Source organism: Nothobranchius furzeri, chromosome 8 (genome assembly GCF_043380555.1).
Source record: "Nothobranchius furzeri strain GRZ-AD chromosome 8, NfurGRZ-RIMD1, whole genome shotgun sequence".
NCBI classification, from domain to species: domain Eukaryota; kingdom Metazoa; phylum Chordata; class Actinopteri; order Cyprinodontiformes; family Nothobranchiidae; genus Nothobranchius; species Nothobranchius furzeri.
This window is the reverse complement of record NC_091748.1, coordinates 62,940,355-62,965,027: the sequence shown is the minus strand read 5'-3', so window position 1 is coordinate 62,965,027 and position 24,673 is coordinate 62,940,355. Positions and strand designations below refer to the sequence as shown.

Here is a 24,673-nt window from a genome sequence, read left to right as displayed (position 1 = left end):
CATTCTCCAGAATTCCTGCACTCTTTTAAAACAGTTATCTGTCATTTCAATTTAAGAACTTTATAAGACCAGAATCACAAAACATTTTCTGCAAAAAATCTCTATAAGAATTCCCTTCTTTTTAATTTTTCAGGAACTCCATTCCTTTGTCCCATCCTCTTGGCTCCAGATCAGAGTTTTGTTCCTACTGAGGACAAAAAAAAAAGAAATAAAAATGTACTCTCAAGAATGTGTGACATATTTTTTACACATGTTGTGTAGGAACCCATCACCAAATAGTCTCACAGTTATTGGAGCACTTTTTTTTAAATAAAACCTCAACACTCGTCTCTTGGAGCGCTTGAATCTGTTTGGAATCGTAATTCCATGACGCTCATGTGAAGAATAATTAAAGCTTATTGTGAAGTGTTTCAGGGTGACTGAACTTTTTCCACTTTCCAGTCATCTCCTGGTGTCTGCATGAGTATATTTTAGTGATGGAATTGCAACAAAATGAAGACACAAGTGCTTTCTTTAAAGCAGGCAGGAAAAGTCTGTTGTTCATCTCACTGTATTCCACTTGTGGTTACTTCATGCTTCATGCATGAGTTTTTTAATAATATCATAAAAGATTATAAAATTTTTAGGACAAGCAGGTGTCTGAAAACATGGAATGAATGATGGGGATGCAATTGTAAATCAAACTGAGCTAATATGATTATTAACAGAAGGTCATTTAAACTCGTTGATATTTGCGCATCTTTGCTTAAAAAAGAGCAAGTTCACTGAGAAAAAGCTTTTTTCCTTTTGTTGTTTTTAAATATGATCAGTCAGGCCTAATGTGAAAATAGTTTTCTACCACTGTGATCTATATCTTCTGATAGGAAGTAGACGGGGAAACACTTGGATAAGAAAATCCACTCAGATCTATGTCATTCTGTAAATTAACATTCATGGACTTGCCCATCTTGGCTCATGACAGGGAAGGTTGTTGTTGGTTTAGCATCCAGGAAACAGCAGAGAACAACTTGACTAGTAGAAGCTAACTGTTAGCATTAGCAACTCCACCATGCAGCAGAACTCCTTCAGGCTTGTGTTACTTGTGGGGATAAAACATCAACGTTGGAAAGCAGAGTCAGTGGTAGAGTCGTATTGCTGTTAGCCAATCAGAGACGAGATGTCCCAATAGCAGGAAATAAGATCCTGCTTTCTTCAACAGAAAGTTTTTAAAAACTCATTTTTTTTAAAAATGATCTTGTTTTTAGTCTAAAAAGAAAATAAATTATTCTCTAGAAAAGTAGCACTAAAATACAGTATTTGTAAATATGGCCCAGATTTTCTTGTTTTGAGTAAAAAAAAATGCCAATGAGGCAAGCAAAAGTTGTTTGGCTAGAAATCTTAAAAATAGTAAAATAATCTAATTTTAGGTTCACTGGTTTTATTTTCCCTTTAGGCTAAAAATAAGGGAAAATGTCTAATAATTTGGCTTTTTTACTTTCTTAGAAGTCAATTTTTGCAGTGATGTGGCTAACAACTATAGTTGTTAGCCACATCACTGCAAAAACTATAGTTCCTGAAACAGAGGTGTCACAGCTTTCCCCCACAGAGATCGACTCAAGGCATTCATTTACATAGAGACCACTTCAAATGTAAATACATTTTTTAAAAATGAATTTATTCTTTAATGAATTTATATTTTTCATTCCTTATTACAGTTTGCTTACGTACCTGCCTGGCACTTCAAATTGTTTAATGAGGTGGGAAAATAAATAAAGCACATCTGTGTACATTATTTTCATTTATTTATTCTTTAACGATAAATACAAGCCGATTTATGGCAGATGCAAAAGCCATCAGACTGCTTTTGTAAAAAGCAGTAAAAATTCAAATGCAGTAGAAGTGTTATTTATAGGACCATAACAGCCCTGTAGCTTTTCTTCCTCAAACACCAGAGGACAAGTGAACACACACACACACACACACACACACACACACACACACTGCAAGGTTGACCACAAACACATGGCTCCTCAAACGGTTTGTATAACATCTTGATGCAAGCAAGTTATTACATCTAATTTTCCCTCAGCCACATCAAAGGTGAAAAATTAACTGCAAATTAAGCAAATACGAGTTTGAAATAAAGTCGCTGCAGGAACTGAGAATAACTGAAGGGCCGCTGAAAACTAAGAGCTCTGTGTTTGCAGTGATGTCATCGGGAAAAGCGTGTAATATTGTTAAACTGCATTTTAAAAAGGGACAAGCTTGTGACACAACAGCTGTGGCATTAAGGAAGAATGTGTCACCAAGGTTGTTAAAGTTTAAAATAAAGAAATGAGTACGGACAGAAAAATGTGCAGAAAGCAGAGCTGTTGTAAAAGGAAGCTGCGTCTCCTCCGAGAGACAGAGCATCTTCGCTTCAGGGATTTTACCTACCAACCCGTCTAGTGCCACTTTATGAGGAGGTTTAAAACTTTGCTTGCACTGAAATTTGCACACAATCAACCCAAACTTTATTTATGATTTATTTTCTCTAACTTGTTAAAATGCATCAGCAAACATAAAGATTTTAATTTTATTTATTGAAAAAAACAAGAAAGGTTTTGATTAAATTCAATAATAATTTCAATCCCAAATAAAACTAGAGAAAAAAAAACGCATCTCATTGTGATTTTTTTATTATTATTTAATGCAGTTTATGCAGATTCAAATGACACAAGAGTTCCACACAAATAAAATGTGTTCTTACTTTTTGATGCAAACAATTTTATTAAATTACATGGAAGGGAAACAGTTACATGAATGACATTTTTTACATGAAGCCATTAAGAAAGGACGTTTTATGAGGTAAAAACTTTTAAAAATGTATGAAACAAAAGTTGATTTGACTTGAAGATGCTTTTACTCTCACAGATATCTTGATACGTTCATAATTTTTGACTCTTTAATTTCCTGTACCTGGTTTAAATCTTGTGTCCTTTCTGTGTGCAGTTTGCATGTTCTCCCTGTGCCTAAAGACATGCATGTGAGAGTCATTACAACATCTAAATTGGCTGCAGGAGTGTGTTTGGGACGTGTGTTACCGCTGTGGTGAACCGAGGAGTTCACGGCGTTCCCTGCTTTTTCTTCAGGGATGAATCCCAGCCTCAACGGGACGAAGCAGGTGGGAAAGAAGAAATGGGTGGATGAAATTTAGTCATTAATGGTTGCCTACAACGAGGGGATACTTTTGAGTGATGCATTGAATAATTGGGACACACACACACACACACACTGGCATTGATTTACTAAACTTGGTGACAATGAAGGAATCATTTCCTTTGCAGAACAGTGATTGCTGCCACTGTGTGTTCCAAAACAGACCTTGCTGTCCCAGAGTTTAGCTGTCTGTCCTCTAGGGGGACACTCAGACAGCAGAATGACTTCACACTGCAACAAAAAAAAAAGAAAAAAACATGCACTGCAAGTCATTTTATCACTACTTCATTTTTATTCTCAAAGTTTCATTGCAAAATGTCCAATTTCTTCTATAATTAGTTGCAACAAAATGTTTCAATATTTTTTTCTTTTTTGTTAAATCTCATGTGGGATCATCTTGTTTTGATCCTGTCAGTATCATAAAGCTACATGAATACCATCCTAATTACTGTTTATAAAAAGAGCCATTTTAACAGCTCAGATGCACAAAAGATGCATAAAAGAGAATAAGCTCCGTGGTTCTTCCTCTTCTCACCATGATCACCTTTTCCCCTTTGTTGTAGCAGCAAAATATCCCAAACCCTTTCCACATCTGTAGAAACTCTTCACCTGTGAGCCTGAAGCAGGAAATCACCTTTGCACCGTGACATTACAGTGCACCACTGGACCGACTGGATAATTAACGCTATAGTCATAGTTTCTATGAAGTGTCATGAGTCTTAATCAGCATCATCTTTGATTTCTAGTTACTGGACGTGAGAAAAGGGCTCATCTTGTCCACAAAATCATGTTTGATGTGTTAACGTGACAATGTTGTCAAGAACTTCTGTTCTGTTTTACAATCATCTCTTAACTTTTAGGAGAGGTCAGATCAACAGGACGATGTCATTGCTCAGGACTCTTAATGTGCTGCATTATTTTTTATTCATTTTTGCCTTAAAGGTGGTTTAATTCTTTCTTTTTTTTCATTCTTTTATTCCAACAAAGTCTACATTTTGCTAAACGAATCACGGTGGGATTGGTGAGAAGCCTGCAGATCAGCTTGACTCATCTACTGTAGTGGCACTCTGAGTTTTTCCACTTCATGGTTACCAATTATGCAAATCATATTTAGGATGCAAATAAATAAGGTCTCAACAGCTGGCATCTCCTTAGTTGTGTCTGTGTTGCTAAAGTCACTCTGTCTTGCAATCTTTGAAAGCACCTCCAGTTTCAGCCGGTCTGAAAGTTAAAAGTCTGGTTATTATTATTATCATTATTATCATTATTATTATTATTATTATTATTATTATTATTATTATTATTATTTGATAGATGATAGTCAATATCATTTCCTGTAAATCCCAGATGACCGGAGCTTGTATCATTGAATTAATCCCTGGTGTGACGCGAACGGAGGCAGGTAAAGAAAACAAAGTATTGGCCAGAAAGAGGCCAATTAGGTAGTCATGACATCACCGTGGGCTGGCTATAAAGCGCTGAGGTCTAATGCTGGGAGTCAGAAGTGCAGCTGAGGAGCTTTCTGAGGGAAGGACAAACTCAGTCTGACTGAAGCTGCCGTCAGAGGAAACCTGGAGACAGGGCGACACTTGTCAACATGAACTGGTCCTACTTGGTGGCTTGTGGACTTTTGGTCACCTTGCTTTCAGAAAGGATGGGAGCAAAACCTTTAAGTCAAGCGCAGCAGAAGGTAAGCCACTTGTATCCCCATGAGGATTTGCACTCTCGGATGTTGGAAGCAGTTTCAGGGGAGAACAGCTGTTTCCTGACGCGCTCGGGTCTGTTATTTTACGCGTCACGTTTCATCCTTTTAGTTTCGTTTACACGTTCAGAAAAAGATTCATTTCCATATTAAAAGCCTTAAACCTTCTACTCAGATCTCCTTCGTTTCCCTTTATCCTCGTTTAAAAGCCCGCAGAGACAGTTTTAACCTTTCGTGACCTTTCATTCACTCGTTTGAGATTATTAGCGCTAAAGAAAAGCAAATAAAAATGTTTAAATCATTTGTAAGCACAGTTTAATGATAAGAAAGCTCACAAGCCTGTAAACATGGAGTTGAACACTATTTTTGCATTATGTCAGCAACAAGTCCTAATTAACTGATCCGGTTTGTGCGTAAAACTGAACCAACACCGGATGAAACCATGAAACAGATACAATACATAATTTTACACTTAGAGTTGAGCTTTATGAAGGCAAGGGTTATTGCCACGTTTTGGAGTGGAGGACCCAGGAGCAGGCACCTGTTTTCCAGCATGTAATTGTTCTCGGAGCGCACGGTGCCCACGCGGAATGTCACTTGGTAAAAATCAGCCTTCGGGGTTTTAACATTGTGGATTTCTTTGAAGTTTGAATCTAAACGCGTGTTATTATGAGTCTCTTGCTGTCTTATTTTTCTGGTTAGAACCACATCTGAACCCCTCGGGGCTCTTCGTTCCTCCTGCTGCCTAATGCGCTCTGCACCAAGTTGAGGTCTACCTCACATTCTGAGGAAATTCTGTTCAAACAAGCACCCGAGCGATCTGAATCCGATTCCAAACCGATACCTTTGCGCGGCCTTCTTTGCCCCAGGGACCCAATGTTTATCTATTTTCTTCTAATCTTCCAGTCTCTTAGAAGTTTGTTGGGTGAAGAGCTGGCGGAGTTTCTGGAGTCGGAGGAGAGGGAGAAGCGGGTGGACGCGGTACGCGCTAGGATGCGGTTACTGCGGGATTTACGGATGGACACCCGGGCCAGAGGGATGTGGGCTCGTCTCCTTAACGACCAGCCCGCAACTAGGAGGCACAAGTCGGGAAGCAAGAAGGCGGGCTCGTCGTCACGGAGTGGCTGCTTCGGACACAAGATGGACCGGATAGGAACCCTCAGCGGGATGGGATGCTAAAGAGCGCAGCGATGGTGAGCTCACATCACATCCGCATCCTTCTGCTTCTCCAGATGGAGCCACTGTAACATCACACACAGGAGCCACAGCAGAGATTAATTCAGCCAAAATGAATGCTCATTTAAAAAAAAGATTTTTGTCAAATTTGCAGAAAAGAAGAAGTATGTGCAAAAAAAGAAAATTATAAAATAAAGAGCATTAATGCTTATCACTGGAGAAGATACACTAAAGTATAATTTAGATATCAGAGGCACATCTCACTGATGAAGCAATTATCATGACTAAGTCTTATTGAGCAATCAAACTCAAGAGTTGGAGAAATCAGATGTCATAGTGGATCTGAGTGATCACACATACTGACCTTTGTCAAACTTCTGCAATCACAATGAGCAAAAAGTAGAAACCCTTCATAGAAAAGCCCGTCTCAAACTGATCTGGGAGCAGTCTTTAAGTCCAATTTCTTATTACTGCTCCCGGTTGTGCCAAACGGCCTCATACATCGCATTTTGGGAAGAAAAGGAGACAAGGAGGAGGGAGCCGAAATTTATTCAGTCTCCTGCAAACAGAGCATCCTGCGGCGGTCAGGATCTTTCTGGAAAAGCCATTTTCTCAACCCAAGAGTTTTGGCCCAAAACAGGGAAGGGGTTGTGTTGGTCAGTGAAGTAATGCAGACGCTATAGGTGACACACAATTAGTCCTGAGGGTTGTGGCCTTTCTGTGGTCGTGGTGAACTGTGGAACCATGATGCAGATGTGTGATTTTTGTAACTAACGGAAGCGACTCTGTTCCTCATCGGTCAAAAGTTTGCATTATGGTGAAGTGAGAAATCAGAGCGGTAATTAGACCGCTGAGCAAACACTGGAAATTCCTTAAATAAGGATGAGAATTCACACGATGAGTGCCTTTTACAATCAGTCTAAACCTTTATGTTTTTCTTCTAGATCTCTGGACGATGGGTTTGGACGATGCAAGACGAATTTGCCGTCCCCTGAAAGAACAGAAAAGAAATAAATAAGAGAAAAAAGATCCAAGTGACAAGATTTTTGGTACGGAAGTGACCACAACCAGCATTAAGAGACTGAGATGACAATGCTGCAAAGTCCTTGCAAAGAAAGAAAACTATATATATATATATATATATATGTATGTATGTACATGACAAGTTCATTTGCAAAAATAGATTATTTTGTTTTCATTACGGACATCAGTGATATCAGTCATAACTTTGATGATTTTGATCAAAAATGACGTTTATCTTTTTCTTAAAAGGAACTCCCCATATATTTATGATGGAAATGCAGGTAGCTAAACATAAACATAAACACAACAGTCTACAGATAGAAACATAGATGCATACTGCTACATTGTGGATGACGGTGTAAAAACTACTAACCACAAAAAGCTGTACATTAATGCTGCTGCTGTACATTCAAGTAATTCATCTTCCCCTGCATAAATGTATTTATGTTTAAAAGTATTTATATGTTTATAAAAAAGAGATATTTATAAATATGACTTTTATTTATGTAACATTTTGAAAATGAATGCAAACATCAGATGGATTCTGTTTGTTACATTTTTTTCTTTTGTCTTTCATAATTGTAAATGTAAAAAAAACTGATAAAAAGAACCTCCATGTGCACTTACACACATTTTCTGGGTGTATTTTTCACTAGAATGGCTCCATTTTAAACATTTCACACTGGCTTTGTGGGATCGGAGTCACAATGACTGGATGGTGGAATATCAATGGAGTGCTTGATATTTTTTGATCTACCCTGCAAAAATAATGAAATAGTTAGAAAAAAAACACGTATAAAACTCAAAGATGCTCATACACACAGCAAAGCAATCACAGTCCCATAGCTTTGTCACCGGGTGGTAAGAGTGCTACCTAATGCATCACTGGCCTTTTAAGTGCATTTCTTTATTATCTCAAAGCTCCTGGTGACATTAAAATGACCAAATATGGTATTCGTAGATTAATGGTTGGGAGTAAGCAGTAAATTTACAAGTTTTATTGCTGCAAATTGGATCTGGACCAAGGCCTTACTGCCACAGCTTCAAGTTATATGATGGTGATAACAATAAATGTCTTCATTTATATGCTTATCTGAAGTCTCTAAAGCTGGGGTTGTAAACAAAAGAAATATCACTCAAACTGGTCATTAAAATGAAGTGAAGTGACGCTGTCAGTGTACTTTTTAATGATAATTTGACTATTAATTAACTGTAACCCATGCAGGGGGTGATGGGTGATCCTTTCTGCTGTTCAAACGCTCTCACCCAATGTGGAGCTGTGCATGTGTAAGCAAAAAACACCAATAATTTTATTTAAACACAAAAACAGTATATGTTTAAACTCTTTGAACATAAAGTGTCACCGACGCCTCCCTGATGATGTTTTCTAAGCACGCCCAACTGGAAAGAGATCTATAAGAAGGCCCAGGACATGCTATCCATGCTCCATAGGAGCTTCAGCAGGAATACCATTGGCCTGACTGTGCCAGTAACAGTGCTCTACAGGGAGCCTAAGTCACTTACGCATCATGGGTCCCCAGAAGAATGAAAAAATGAATGCAAGTCAACGGGGCGAAAAACACTATTTTCTAACTCGCTTTGCCTTAGGCCCTGGATCACACATATGTTGTGTAGAGATGATGTTCTTACATTTAATTAGAAACCATAGAATGTGAAATATCATAAAATATGACCAATATCACCTTAATGGATCTTTGAGTAAATTTAACCCGAAGATCAGATCTTTTTATTGCAGGGAGCTTTTATTGAGCAGCACTTCATATTAACTCCAAGAAGAGAGAGAGAGAGAGAGAGAGAGAGAGAGAGAGAGAGAGAGAGAGAGAGAGAGAGAGAGAGAGAGAGAGAGAGAGAGAGTCAGGTTTAAAAAGTTAAAAGATTTATTTCTAAACAATTTGAACAAGACTAACTTTAAACACTATGTGTATGATGTAACTAAGGTGGAGTAAGACCGAGGATGGTGTGTGTGTGAAATATGTTCAGAACCAGCAAATCTGGAGAAACTGTTAGTTCTGAGTGGCAGTGAAAGGGTGTTTCGCTCTAAGCTTTGGTTTGGAGATTATAACACACATTGAGACGCAATCTGTCGGTCTATGTACCCCAACGGAAGTCCCCGTTTAGATCCGGTATGTCGGGGGTCCAGCTTGGGCCCTCTTGGAACCGACGCCTGTAGATATGCAGTGGTTGCCGACCCTTCCAGTCTTGAGTTACTCCCAGGTCAGGACAGTTTATTGGCGTCAACGAGACCCTGAAGGGGTCGTGATGGTTCAGCTTTTATTCTGAAGGAACCGTTGCAGCAGGTGGAACATGCAACAGATTTAATCCAGCTTGTCGTTAGGTTCTTTCGGCTTTAAGAGGAAAGTTACAGATTGGCCACTCCGATAACTTCTCTAGAACGCTTGGAACTGAAGTTAAGATGACGTGGGGCAATAGTTTTATAATTTGGATGTCTTGATTTAATGTCGAATCAGAATTTGACAACAAAAGGGGATTAGCACCAAGAAAACCACGCCTCGCGTCAGATCTGGAAGGTTCTGATTGGATCAGAAAAAGGAAATGTGTCATGTGACTTTAGCATTATGTGAGATCAGTCCAGTGTAAATATTTTAAGTTATATTACTTATTAAATACTATCATAGGATTATAATATCAAGTAATTAATATTCTCATTTCACAGATTGATTGAACATTGAGCTTCACATGATTATTTGGACTAACAAAGTTATTTGATTATTATTTAAATAGAAAGAATTCTTTGTCTTCTTTCTTCCTTCTTGTGCTGTCCGGAGAAGCAACAGTTCAGATAAGAGAACAGGGCATGAGTGGCCTTGGACCATATCTTGTAGATTAGGCTTGTGTCAGAAATGTATGGTTTTGCTTGGGCAGAGCAAATAGAGCAGGGCCTTTAGGTCAGAAATGGACGATTCATCACGCTACAGTTGTACTGCAATTTAAATGAGAAATAATGATGGGTGTTTCGACCACGCCACGTACTTTGAGATTTATTAGCTTATAAAAGTTCATAATTAGCATGACTACAAACTAGAAATCGGCACGTCGCATATGTGACATCACCACATAATCTCTCCGCAAAGTAGCTGCTATTTACCACATGATCAGATTTATGGTGGTTCTTTCCTCCTGTGGGAAGTTTGCCGAGCTCACATCCCTTTTTCCTCAGTTGTCTCCGTGTCTGGTTTGATGACTTCACTTTCGTGAAGCGCATTTGTAGTTCTGGACTTATCTTCACACAAAACCTAAAATAGCTTTTGAAAATAAGCACATTCTTGGTATCAAAATGTGTCTTTAAAATTCATGGACATCATATATGAAATCCGTGGCGCAAAACAAGCGAAATTAGAAAATAGAGTTTTTAGCCCCGTTGACTTGCATTCATTTTTTCATTCTTCTGGGGACCCATGTTGCGGAAGTGACTTGGGCTCCCTATTGGTTTGGTGGATGATGCGAATGAGTAAAACAGAAAAGATGGCAACTGCTCAGTTGAAACGGCTTTGTCTTTTCTTTGAGTCAAGAGCAGATAATAGCACTTAAAGTCACCGTGTATATTTTCCCTGGCAATAGGGGGCAGCACATCCCGAGCATTGTTTTATGTTCAAGGAAGACCTTACCAACAGATGGCTGTTAGGGTCAAAAAACCTTGGGAGTGCAATGTCCAGCAAAAGAAACACCAGATTCCCTTTCATTACTTGCAACGAGTGAAGAGGTAAATGTGTAAAATAATGTTTATTAATGCTGAAAGTTTTGTAACCGTTGTTACAAATCAGTAAATGTGTTTTATCCTCACGGGTTTCCGTAAAAGGAAACAAGGCACCCAGGATGGCGTCGCCCAGAGACTCAGATTTATTTATGTATATTTTTCAACAACTGGATATTTTTTATTTTATTTAAAACAACAGAGATTAATGGAAAAAAATGACACATTGTCACTTTAAGTGAAAAGGGATGTATTTGCATCTTCCTTGACCAAGTATGGTGGGTTACCCTATGACTGACATCCACAGTGGTAAATATGTTACGTTGTTTGTTGTCCAATAGCACGTGGAGACATTCTGAAAGGCAACTGCAGTTTCTGCCCCACAACTGAGCTCTGTCTGTGGGTCGTAGTTTGTCAGGCTCGGGCCAAGTGGCTGGGGAGAGGGAAGTCTGGGCCTCCCCGGTGAAGCAGCTGCCCCCCGTGACTCGATTGTGAATAAGTGAAAGACAATGGATGGATGGACAGAACCAAATTTTTCATTTATCAAAAATATTAGGTCAAATGTTCTCTAAGGGATTACAAATAAAAGGAAAACTACGTCTGGTGAATTTTAGAGACTCACGTTCATATTTAAATGTGTGGTCACTCATTATCTGAACTCTTTAGGGTTGCATGGAGCAAGTGTCTATCTTCAGCAGTCACCAGAGGCAGGAAACACCCTGGAAAGGTCACCTGTCCATCCCAAGGACACACAGGGACAGACAACCAGTCACAGGGTTGTCCATCAACCTAACATGAATGTTTTGGCCTGCGGGAGGAAGCCGGAGTACCCAGAGAAACCCCACACAGATGTAGGGAGAACGGCCATGCAGAAAGGCAGCTGTTTGGATTTGAACCTGCAACCTTCTTACCACAAGGCAATAGTGATACCAGCTCTGCAATTGCGGTCAGTCACCAATGAATTAAAATTAAATTTAAAAAAGCAAGAGCAATTTCAGTTTTACATGCCAGGGGATAGAACTGAGAATTTTTGGGGCCAAAATTATTCTTTCAATAATAAAAAATGTAAAATTTGTTTTCAGATGTATAAAACTGCAATGCTTACAGGACGATAAGACAAATCAAAACACCAAACCATTCAGATTTCATGTCATTTATGCTGCATTGTTTTTGTAATGCAGCTTAAATTAGGTGTGAGACTTTTAACTGAAAAAACATGAAACTAAACAATGCCAAGGATAAAATTAAAATACTCTTGACATGTTTTTTTCTTACTGTTACCAACTAATTTTATTGTCATCTGCACAATTCAAAGGATTTGTGATGTTGATGCTTTAGGGAAAATTTCAAGCAGCCATTAACTCAGCAGCCATGTTTAACTCCATTAGTTATGAGCCCACTGTTATTAAAATTTATGAACATTGCTGGATTTATGAGAATAACTCTCAATAGAAGTAATTTTGGGTGGTTGCCCAGGAATAATGTGTTTTTCCTCAAGAAATTCCACCCCCGAAATTATTGTTTCCCCTAACTAATGCGTTCACATGTAGGATGCAAATGATTTAATCCTCCCCGCAATACGACAGTGCATAACAGGTGTGGGAGGATGTTCTTTGAGGAGGAAAATTGTTTTCGCCACTCTGCAAATTCGGCAGACGCCCTCTAGTGGAGGTGCTTTACAGCACTGCACAAAGATGCTCCAACTCCCATTAGAAATCATTTCTGCTCACTCAGACATGATGAGAAAATCACCTGCAGTAGGCTTGTGTAATAACATTATACAAATTATGAAAACCCCAAAAGGATTTATTATTGTAAATATTTTCCCTCTGTGGGATTTATCACATTGCATTATCCAGAAATCAGCGCGTTTCTGTGACATTTCTCAAAAAAAACAGAGATTACTTTATTAATTTGTCCAGAAAATCCATTAAACAAAAGTAAAATTATTTCCCAAACTATCAGAGCAGCTGCAAATGTGCTTCACTCCAACGTCATGAAGTGAAATACAACGCTGCCTCTGTGTGGTGTTGTAGGATAAACACCCCATTCTTGTCTAGATGGGATTTAATCATCTGGATCATGTCTTCCTGACTATCCATAATGAAGGGACCTGCTGCTGCAAGCAGGGCCTTCATTGTTATGCGCCTGCATTCTGCGAACGTTAATGGCTCTTTCTGGAGTATTTCTCTTGTCCGATAACACCACCTAGTGGCTGACAAGCATATCACACAAACTATTTCTCCCATTTTTTGAAGATGGCGACTTCATGTTTCTTGTTAAATGTGCTTCTGCAGCCAACAAACAGAGCTGCAACAGGTTGTTTTACAAGAATTGTTCTCATCATGGGTTAAACAACCCATATATTTCAAAATCCTTCTCCTCACATGTAAAGCTATCCATTACCTTTCTCCCTCATACCTGTCTGACCTCATTCACATTATCTCTCCCATCCGTTCCCTCAGATCATTATCCTCTATCACTCTCTCTGTCCCACCTTTCCGTCTCAGCACTATGGGGATCAGAGCCTTCAGCAGCTCTGCTCCCCGTCTCTGGAATTCTCTCCCTCAAGCCATCTACAACTCACTCGCTCTCCTCCTGTAAATCCAGACTCAAAACCCACCTGTTTCAGACTGCATACTGCTAGAGTCACCTTTTCCATCTTCATTGATTTTATTATCTAGTTTGTATTTTTAGGCTTCTGTGTGTGATTTTTGCTGTTTTTAACTTGGTTTCTTTGTTGTTATTTTAGTGTCCTTGTGTCCCTTGAAAGGCACTTTTAAATAAAATGCATTATTATTATTATTATTATTATTATTATTATTATGTCATGTCGTGTTCTCACATATTTATATTTTAGAGACATACTTGTCCGTGAAAAGTTCATCAGTGGTGTGAAACAATTACAACTTTTATTTGAAAGAAAAGCCTGAAGAGCACTCATTTTGCACATGTCAAATTATTTGTCTGGTTCATCACTAGTGGTTGATGAGCTTCTTTTGTATTTTTTTTTTATTTAACCTTTATTTAACTGTATGAGTCGATTGAGAACTCATTCTCATTTACAAAGACGATCTGGCTAAGAGGCAGCAGCAACAAAAACATAGTTAGCTTCACGCCAAAGAAAAACAGATATAAAACATACAAGATAAAAATAAGATAAAACAGACATAAAGACAAAGGACTGCTCTCATATATATGTATAAACATATATCTGGACTGGAAGAGAGTCACTTCACATGTCACTAGAGACAGAGTTTACACCAATGACATGACGTATTTATAAGGGTTCTAATTTTATTAAAAAATACTTGAAAAAGACAAGAAAACAAGTTCCCGTCTAAACGGATTTGACGGAGGAGGAATTTAACAAGACAGCCGTAGAAAAGATGCAACCAAAACCACCAGATCCTCTTATCCTCATGGGGATACTGAATCGCAGGATATATTAGATAAGGATGGCTGAAACATCAGATGCTTCAAATGGAAGCGATGATAATGCATCGGTGATATCTGATGATACTGAAAAAATTTGGTCTGGCCTGGAAGACAATGATCAGGGTTTGTTGCCCTTTGATGAAAGGAAACTGTTGTGGGCTCCACATCTGATCAGCCACACACACACACACACACACACACACACACACACACACACATATTCCATGTGCAATAATTGTATATACATAACATTACTGTCCATATGTACATAGCGCTGCAGAACTGTATCCCCCCCCCTCCCCAAGTATGTTTGTTTTACACTGAGTGGGAGATGCTCTGTATCTCACTTTACACCTGTATAGTGACAATAAAGGCATTCTATTCTATTATATATATATATATATATATATATATATATATATATAGCCTAGATGGATTACATGAAAGCCTATGACTCAACAACTCACAGCTGCTCTTGATGAACATAACATCTATGATAGCTTCCAGTCAGGTTTTTGTAGAGCTCATTCTACTGAAACAGCTCTTCTTAGGGTCTCTAATGACCTTCTGACCCACAGTGAAGCAGGGGATTGTTCTGTTCTGGTCCTGCTGGACCTGACTGCGGCCTTTGACACTGTTGACCATCACCTGCTACTGGAGAGGCTGAGAGACTGGGTAGGCCTATCAGGATCTGCTCTGGAGTGGTTCTTCTCTTATCTGTCTGAGAGTTCCTTTTCTGTGGCCGTCTCCAAGTTTAGGTCCTCCACCACCTCTCTTACCCATGGTGTCCCACAAGGCTCTGTGCTGGGGCCTCTGCACTTCCTCCTCTATCTGCTTCCTCTTCAGCACATCCTGAGCTCCTTCAAAGGAGCTCCTACCATCTTTACGCAGATGACATCCAACTGTACATCTCCTTTAAGCCCCATGAGATGCCTAAGCTGCAGCTGTTACACGCCTGCTTAGACTCTATCAAAACCTGGATGGCTGGGAACTTTCTACAGCTGAATGAAGATAAGACTGAGATCCTCATCAGTGCCCCAGACAAGCTGGTTCCCAAAGTCAGAGACTCTCTTGGTCAGCTTGCTTCTCACACCAAAACCTCCGTCAGGAATCTTGGCGTGACCTTTGACCCAGCTCTCACCCTGGATTCTCATGTCAGTTCTCTTGTTCGCTCTTCCTTCTTCCATCCCAGGAACATTGCTAAGCTGAGTCCCATTCTGTCCCGCTCTGAACTTGAGACAGTTATCCACACCTTCATCTCCTCACGCTTAGACTACTGTAACTCTCTTTTCACGTGTCTGAGCAGAACCTGAACCGTCTACAGGTGGTTCAGAAAGCCTGTGCTCGGCTTCTGACCAAGTCCTCCAAACACACTCACATCACCCCACTTCTCCTCCAGCTTCACAGGCTGCCAGTCAACTTCAGGGTTCATTTCAAGATCCTGGTTCTGGTCTATAGGGCCTTACATGGACAAGCACCATCATACATTGGTGATCTTCTCCATCCCTACACCCCCAGCGGGTCCCTGAGGTCCAGTGACCAAAGCCTACTGGTTGTGCAACGCACCAGGCTAAACACCAAAGGTGACAGATAATTTGCTGCTGTGGCCCCCAGACTCTGGAACTCTCTCCCCCTGAGCCTAAGATTGGTGGACTCAGTGGTCTCCTTTAAAATACAGCTGAAATCTCACCTGTTCAAGCTAGCTTTTGCGTGACCTTCATCACCTCCCTCCCCTTATTCTGCTCTTATTCCACCTTTCCCAGGATCCATTAATGTCCCTCTTCCCTATTAAATGTTCTCTCTCCCTTTCCTTACATTTTTTTCTTTTCTCCTTTTAAACATATTTTTAATCATTTTTGAAATCTTTTTATACTTTAATTGTTTTTTTGTTTTTGTGAAGCACCTCGTGATTTTTATCTTGAGAGGCAGATAAAATATCATCAGATAGAATCAGATATAAAAATATCATTTTCAGCATGTGTTCAGTATTGTGCAATACTGGACGTACATTATCTGTGTCTCTTATGCTGCATATTTTTGGAAACCCAGTTGTCTATTTGTATTCATTGTTTTGAGGGTTGAATGTTACAAGAACAGGTTACTGCCTATGTGTTTACCTGTACTTTTGTTGTTTTCTTCTTCCTTGTCTAAAAGTGTATGTGCTGCAGTAACAAGGTTATTTCCCCAAAATGGGATTAATAGTCTATTCTAAATAGGGTGGGACCTCAGCTTCTCCAGATGTTTAGCACAGGTTGGAGGAGTCAGTGGCATACACAATGCCTCTGCCCTTTTAGTATTTGCTGTAAAATCCCAGTGTCAGTGTCCCAAACTCTTCAAGAGATTTGAAAAAAAAGTGAGAGGGCGATATCCTCTTTACTGGTACAATTGAAAAACTGTGGTAACGTTTGATCAAAATATATTTTATTAAAGGCAAATTATTGTTGGCGGTTGAAACGTTCGACGTGGCCCTAAAAACTGATTGAATATACCCTGGGTTATGCTAGAACCACGTGGTAGACGCGGTCGATGGTTTACGGCAGCTGACCAAAAGAAAACAGCTGCACGGAGTTGCATAAAGACGCATTGTCTTTGTGTCAACATTTAGAAAATTGCACTTTTTTGGCACTATCCGAAGACAAATCTTGGAAGTTAAACACACAGATAATCTCGGAAATGGTATTTTTAGATGAAATTTGCTCAGGTGTAGAGAAAAAAACAGTCTGTAAACGGCTCGTAGGCGAGGCGCGTGCACGAGGCAAATATGTCAATTTCCGATTGGTTGAAATGGTCATGTGGGCGGGCAGACGTCACAGCGCGGAGCTGGAGAGAAACCACTTCTGCGACCCGTCTGTCTTTCTAGTCCAATGTCCCACTGAGTAGACAGATCCACGTGCATGCAGCAGACATTTTGGTACTTGTCATCAAACCTTTAGATATTAGTGTTTCATTGAAACACACACATCAGAAGCAACCATGGTGAAGCTAGCAAAGGTAAGACGAATCTATATCACATCAAAATGTCCGCGCTGAGCCGTGCTTGAATTTTTTTTTTTTGGCGCACGAGGCCTTTGGCTTAAGGTGCTGCGTTTTTGGAAAAATAAAACCAGTCAAAGTTAGGAATGTGCGCGCATATGTTGCAGTGACAGCGCATTTTCACAACATTTTTAACAATCTAATCCTTCAAAAGTAGTTTTTCCCCCTAATATGTAAAGCATGCTGTATTTGGTCGACGTCTCTGGTTCTGGTTTTCCAGGCCTAGCTCGGCCTGCTAACGCTAGGCGAGTTTTCGTCGTGTTATTTGTCCGTTTCTCTTTTTAAGCGTTTGGGTTTTATTGTGATTAAAAAATTGAGCTTTTTTATTAAACTAAAGTGGGAAAGTAGAGTTTTGACGTTACTGGTAATACATTTGTAATAATGTAACATACGTTTAATCCTATTCCGTTTTAGCATTAGCACGTTGCACATTTTAAGTACGTGGTCCGCATCTTCTTTACACGTTTTTGAGTCGAATTCAAGGGTTTTGTTTTTCGTTATCTGTTGGAATCTTCGTGTCGAACGTTTGTTACCCAAAGCGGTTTGATTTTTGTTGTAGTTTTAGTCGTCTGTGGTGAAATGTAGCCCAGATGCTAGCCTTATGTTAGCTTCACGAGCTCCACGTGGGTGGGCGCACGCTATGAGTGACACACGCGGTGTTCAACCAAAACCGAGAAAGTAGTTTACTGTAAAGGCGGACGGATGTCACGATTGGTTAGTCAGTCTGCATTATTTGCGGTATTTATTTTTGTTTAACTTGGATGAACTTGAATTGATATACTTAAGCTTAACGGTTGAGCTGTAGATTCGTTTTGACTGTTGTGTAGTCTTTCTAGTTTTTATGGATTAACACTGGCTTTTTTTTTTCAGGCAGCAAGTCAACAAATTAAAAAGAAAAAAGCCCCCCCACCCCCCAAAAAAGTGGAAGAGGAATCTAGTGAAGAAGAAAGCAGTGAGGAGGAAGAGGTATAACACTTGCTTAGTTACTGATATCAGTTTGTTGAATTCAAATAACTGAACTTTCTTTCTTTTTAAAATCCAGACCCCTCCACCTAAAGTAGCAAAAAAAGCAGCAGGTAAAGCTTCCCCAGCAGTCAAAAATGGTACCCCTGCCAAAAAACAAGAAAGTTCTGATGAAGAGGATGATTCTGGTGAGCTGCACTAATAAAATTTAGGTTTTTCAGGTCCTATTGATGTCATAATAAAATAATTTTCAAGGGATATCCCCGTCAAACTCACACAATGTACTCTTATTTAGCCTACACATAACGAGCTGCTTAAGAAAGTTTATTTTAAATTATAAACCTAAATGCATAATTTATTAGTTGCATAATTGATTTTTTTCTAAAAGTTAAATTTTATTTGATTTGTGAAATTATCTCGTGGTCACCCACAGAGGAATCTGAGGAAGAGGCACCACCACCTAAAAAGACACCTGCAAAAGCAGCATCTGCAAAGACAGCTGCTAAAGCCACAGCAGTGAAAGCAGCGCCTGCCAAGGCTGAGCAGTCTGATGATGATGACGACGACGAAGATGACGATGATGGTATGTGGTGGTTTAGACTTTTTTTTTTTTTTTTGTTAACTTTGACTAAGTGAATAGTGAAGTGGCCCCACACCCTCCATTTCTTGGCATGCATGCAGTTGATTGGTACTCATGTGTGTAATGTACGGAGGAAAAGTAAAGGCAGCGCTATGTCTTCGGTGCCGGTGTGTTTTAATGTCTGCCGGTTCTATCCTCAAACGCTGTTACATTGCTTCATGTTTTGTTTTCTGCTCTATATGAATCTTACCTAGAAGTGAGGGTGAAAAATAACCCAATTTCAATGTTTCTTGTTCAGATGAATCTGAAGAGGAGGCCCCACCTCCCAAGAAAGCAGCAAAACCAGCAGCCAAGCCTCCTGCCAAAGCCCCAGCAAAGGCCAAACCTGCTCCAAAGGAGTCTTCTGATGATGATGACGACGATGATGAAGATGATTCAGAGGAGGAGGAGGCAGCTCCACCCCCAAAGAAGGCTACTCCAGCCAAAGCAGCTGCCGCTAAACCTGCGGCCAAAGCAGCTGCTAAATCTGCAGCTAAAGCACAGCCTGCTAAAGAGGAGTCTGACGATGAGGAGGACGATGAAGATGGTAAGCCTGATTCTCTATTGTTTTTAATTATTGACAAAGAAACTTTACGCTGGACCAGCTTTAACTGTGTGATGAAGAAAAAGGGACTTAATACTGATTGTGGTTGATGTCACTTTTTACATATCTGATGTTGGTCAAAGCTGCAATAGCAAATCTGCAAAACGGGCCAGCTTTTAAAAAGTCGCCGAACTCTCTTTCCCCGTCAGCTATCATAATTTTTAACTTCACAAACTATTTTTGTCTTCCTTTAAGAGGCACGAAAGTGTTTTAGACTAGTTAGTTTTGCAGATTTGCCATTGTAGATTTAAAAGGATCATGTGATCTAAAACATGGGGACAGGAAATGATGTCCAGATCTGATGTTTGTACTCCAGACTCTGAAGAAGAGGAGATGGACACCACTCCAGCTCCAGCAGCCACCAAGGCAAAGAAAGCAGGCATGGTCAAAGCCAAGGAGGAGTCAGAGGAGGAGGAAGATGATGATGATGATGATGACGACGAAGATGATGATGAGGAGGAGGATGAAGGTTAGTTTTGTGAAACTTTTCTTGTGTCTTAATATTCGTACTGGAACTTGACTCAAAAATTAAGTTTTAATATGTGAGATTATCAGAGCGTCAGACTCTGCTTTCCTTGTTATGAGAGCTGTAACCTTTTCTCCTCAGAACCTCCAGCAAAACCTCAAAAGAGGAAGGCAGAGACCAAAAAGCAGGAGACTCCTGCTAAAAAAGCAAAGTCGGATGGTGAAGGTAAGACATGTTTATGAATTTTCATCGTGATTACAAACCATCACAACTCTGATGCAGTCTGACAATGACACAATTTTCTTATCAACAGGTTTCAGCCTTTTTATCGGAAATCTAAACTCCAGCAAAGACTTCGATGAACTCAAGGATGGGCTGAGAAAATTCTTCACCAAAAACAGTCTGGAGATCGTGGATGTTCGACTTGGGGGATCAAAGTAGGCCTTGGGCAGATTTTTATTTTTTATTTATTTTTTCCTAAACTGTCAGTAATAATTGTTGTGGTTTACTTCGTCTAGGAAATTTGGCTATGTGGACTTTGCATCCGAGGAAGACCTCAACAAAGCACTGGAGCTCAATGGCAAGAAGTTCATGGGTCTGGAGTTGAGGATGGACAAGGCTCGCAGCAAAGAAAACGCACAGGAGGGCAAGAAAGGTGAATGATGACGTCATGATGTTACTGAATTGGTGATAAATACTTGTGAGCTGTCGGCATCTTACTTGGCTGCCCAGAAATTGTTCCTAAGTTTATTTCCATTGTGTCCTACAGAGAGGGACGCCCGGACGTTGTTTGTGAAAAACCTTTCCTTCTCTGCTACGGTTGATGACCTGAAGGAGGTTTTTGAAGATGCTGTTGATGTGCGGTTACCTCAAGGCCAAAACGGTTCCAACAGAGGGTAAGAGGAAGATGAGCGATCCTGATTACTTCAGAAATGTTGGTTTACGGGGAGATGTGGCGTGTAATTCCAGAGTTCCTCCACATTCTCCTTTAATCAGATCTGCTCTAATAAACACTGTTTTTACAGTATTGCCTACATTGAGTTCAAAACCGAGGCTGAAGCAGAGAAGATGATGGGGGAGGCTCAGGGTGCTGAAGTTCAGGGAAGGTCAATCATGGTCGACTATGTTGGAGAGAAAAGCCAGAAAGGAAGCAGAGTATCAAGTAAGCTTCTCGTGGTATTAAACATCTCATGTTTCTGTCTTTATATCTTCGTGATGTGTTTCTAGAATACGATTGTGTCTGATTGCGTTCTTCTTCCCTTCTCTTGCTGTGTAGCGTCAGGCGCCGCCAACAAGACACTGGTGGTGAATAATCTCGCCTTCAGCGCCACAGAAGAAGTGTTGCAGTCCACCTTTGAGAAAGCTGCATCCATCAGGATTCCACAGAGAGACGGCAGGCCTAAAGGGTGAGTATTAGTTTGGCTAACTTTGTGGATCTGTTGGGTGATCCAAAACAACCTTCTCATGAGCTCCTCTTAATCCTATCGGTGATTATGCACGGATTCGCACGAGAAGCAGAGCCAAAGCACAGTCGAAACAGACTTAGCCCTGTCTGCAGGCGGGTTTTGTCCATGTCCGCTGTGCAACAAGTGACCAAGTAAAATTGTAAATGTAAAAACTGCTATTGTCTTTTATTAATGTTTCTCTTTTTTTCTGCTTCTGTCTCTAGGTTTGCCTTTATTGAGTTTGAAAGCACTGAAGACGCCAAGGAAGCTCTGGAGAACCTAAACAATACAGAAATTGAAGGCAGGACCATCCGGCTGGAGTACAGCCAGAACAGCGGGGGAAGAGATGGCGGTGGCGGCGGCAGGGGAAACTCCGGTACATCTCCAATACTAATACTATCTCTCATAGTTGTGACCAGATGTGATGAGCCAGTGATCTCCCGATCCTCTGTGAAGATTCAAAAGATAGTCAAGTACTGATCAGGTCTCATTAGTGACCTCGTCGTGTGAAAGCTGGTCTTTATGTTCATATCGTGATACTTCTTGTGCTTTCCTCCATCAGGTCCAACAAAGACTCTTTTTGTGAAGGGTCTCTCTGAGGACACCACAGATCAGACCCTCAGGGATTCCTTCGATGGCGCCGTAGGAGCCAGGATAGTCACAGACAGGGACACCGGTTCGTCTAAAGGGTACGTACGAGGAGAGCTCCGTGTCTCAGAGCTTCTCGTGAGCGTCGCTTTGTCTCTGTGGCATATTGTGGGTTCACTTGAGAAGTAGAGTGAAGTCGCAGTTAAACAGACGGCTTCCTGAGTGGAATCTGTCCATGTCTGATGTGAGACAATTTCATATTTCACACGCTAACACGAACTGAAATAGAATAATTTATTTTTTCTGCATTAACAGAATTCTGCTCATTAAAGAGCGTTAGCTGCTGTTCTAACTGAGCAATTCTTCAACAGCTTTGGCTTTGTGGACTTTGACAACGAGAACGACTGCAAGGCAGCAAAGGAGGCGATGGAAGACGGTGAAATAGACGGCAGCAGGGTGACCCTGGATTACGCCAGGCCCAAGGGTGAAGGCGGCTTCCGTGGAGGCAGAGGGGGTGGTGGTGGAGGTCGTGGCGGGTTCAGAGGAGGCCGCGGCGGGTTTGGAGGCCGAGGGGGTGGCAGAGGAGGAGGAAGGGGTGGTCGAGGAGGCGGACGAGGTGGCTTTGGGGGTAAGCGATGGTCATGATGGTACTTGGACTTGAGTATTTCAGCTTTGTGTTACTTGCTGGGTATTGAACTGTTGGATTTGTGTTCCCTTTAGGTGGGCGAGGTGGAGGCGGGTTTGGATCAAAACCCCAGGGGAAGAAAATCAAGTTTGATGACTAAATCCTGGATGTAGTTGTGTTTTGAACAGACTCTGGTTTCATCCGTTTCAGAGCTTTTGGACATTCCAGAAAGCATCATTGGTATATTTATCTGTAAAGGGGCCTTTTTAAGCCCCATGTTTAGACCCTTCACCACCTACTTTACCCTCCTGTGCCAGAATGGTACTTCAGACCGTTTCAACTTTTAGTGCTACGCGTAAAAACAGTATGCTCCAAATGCAAACCTGCACCTCTCGTCATTTTACGCTATCTTTTCCACGGGGAGTAAAATGAAGCGGTTTTGCTGTGAAAAGGAAGCTGTGTAAATTAAAATTTCGTTTTACCTTTTGTAAGAAGAAATTACACCTGTAACCATATTTTTGTTTTTATTTTGTTAGGTAAGTTTTGTTGTGTTGCGTCTTTCATAGTCTAATCCTATAAAGCTGCATTGGTTTGGTGGCTAAAGGAGTCGCAGATGAATTCATTTCTCTGTAACATAAAATGTTTAGACTACGTTGACTGGTTTTTGACCTCTCAACATTTTCACCTGAAATAAAACCTTACAAGAGGTCATTTTTAAATATCTATCAGACTTTGTCATTTTTAGGCAGCAAATCAAAATGGTCTTCTATAAATTATGGAAACAAGACTTCTGTATTGGCAATTGGTTGTATAATTAACAAATTTCTGCTTTAGTCTTTAAAAATCAAGATACGATCTTTTAGTTCTAACTAGGCGTTATAGGGTGGTTTTTTTGGTAATGTTAGCCTGTTTTCAGCTGAATGACTAGAAGTTTTTGTCTTAATGAATTTGCTTTTCAAATATTAGAGGACATGAGTACAAAAGTCAAATGTACACAAGTTAGAACTTGGTTACGGTGGTGTTGTAACCTAGTGAACTAGACTACACTCTTGCTTTGCTAATTATTTAGTCTGGTTTGCCACGCTAGCGGTGATGGGAAGTGAACTGTTTAGTTTCACTTTAGGGCCTGAAGATGGCACAGGTTGACGAGTTTACTATGACATCAGTAACATTTGTTCCAAGTAAGTCAGCCTCATGATGGGGCATGAGGAAATGGTGGTAAAGGTTTGGCTCAGAACAGGAAGTTGGGTTGGTTCTTGAGAGATGGGTACACCAGAAATGATATCTTGGATAATCTGCAGCGCTTCCATCACAGTGTCTAGCTTTAAATCGGGTTGACTTTAGTTAATATGGTGGCTGGTCATTTTTGCTCAGCCATTGACCATAAAATCCTTATAAATAAAAAGCTGAGGATAATTGAGATATATTAAAGACGGAAGATAAAACTAGTATTTTCAATACAAGAATAAAATGATTGTCTAGGTGGTGTGATGCTGTTCTGCTCTTTGGATTAAGTGGAAGTTCGACTTGGATCATAGACGTTTGCTTTTTTCTAGTTGACTATTCACTGTGACGAAATTACAGCCAGTCAATAAAATCCTATTCAACAACGCAGAAAATAAAAGATGGGGCACTTCCAAAGGGCTTTGTATGGAGGCACCTGGACCTCTTTGGTTTCTTAAAGACGTTTCACTTCTCACCCTTAAGAGCTTTGTGAATTCCTGCAGGAATATGGGAGACTATAAACTAGCTGTATTGTTGCATAACGAGCTGAAACTACATATGAATACCCCTCCTGAATGAGAAGTTATCCTCTATTGTGTGGGAACCATATTGAATAAATGTGTGTGTGACTGAATCAGTTTGGGAGTCGGGTTCAGAGCTGCATTATAGGTGCTGGAAAGGTGGAACCCGTGGCTGCCACCATAGGTTTTTCTTGTTTGGATTACCATGACCTGGATGACTGAGAACGCGTGGGTGATATCACGGTTTTCACAAGCTCCGTGTCCCACGTTCTTTTAACAACTAAATATTACTTCCTTGTGTCATGCGTTCCAATTTTTTCTCTCCCTTTTGCCATT

At 40.3% G+C, this 24,673-nt stretch overlaps 2 protein-coding genes and 2 non-coding genes across 4 annotated transcripts; all 4 read left to right on the top strand.

Moving 5' to 3' along the window:
* Nucleotides 1-4,660: 4,660 nt before the first annotated feature.
* nppc (natriuretic peptide C) lies at nt 4,661-8,246 on the top strand. Its single transcript, XM_015970730.3, has 3 exons — nt 4,661-4,867; nt 5,786-6,072; nt 7,000-8,246. The coding sequence occupies exons 1-2, from the start codon at nt 4,775-4,777 to the stop codon at nt 6,056-6,058; spliced, it is 366 nt and encodes a 121-aa protein (XP_015826216.1). The 5' UTR covers nt 4,661-4,774; the 3' UTR covers nt 6,059-6,072; nt 7,000-8,246.
* Nucleotides 8,247-17,052: 8,806 nt separating this feature from the next.
* ncl (nucleolin) lies at nt 17,053-22,911 on the top strand. Its single transcript, XM_015970729.3, has 16 exons — nt 17,053-17,240; nt 18,153-18,248; nt 18,325-18,433; nt 18,679-18,828; nt 19,124-19,411; nt 19,785-19,937; nt 20,076-20,159; nt 20,248-20,371; nt 20,453-20,589; nt 20,704-20,830; nt 20,960-21,096; nt 21,211-21,340; nt 21,604-21,755; nt 21,942-22,068; nt 22,339-22,595; nt 22,688-22,911. The coding sequence occupies exons 1-16, from the start codon at nt 17,223-17,225 to the stop codon at nt 22,750-22,752; spliced, it is 2,154 nt and encodes a 717-aa protein (XP_015826215.3). The 5' UTR covers nt 17,053-17,222; the 3' UTR covers nt 22,753-22,911.
* Nucleotides 18,902-19,039, top strand: LOC129152348 (small nucleolar RNA SNORA57). The gene has a single exon (XR_008558963.1). It is a non-coding gene; the product is annotated as a small nucleolar RNA SNORA57 (small nucleolar RNA).
* Nucleotides 21,391-21,525, top strand: LOC129152346 (small nucleolar RNA SNORA75). The gene has a single exon (XR_008558961.1). It is a non-coding gene; the product is annotated as a small nucleolar RNA SNORA75 (small nucleolar RNA).
* Nucleotides 22,912-24,673: the final 1,762 nt, after the last annotated feature.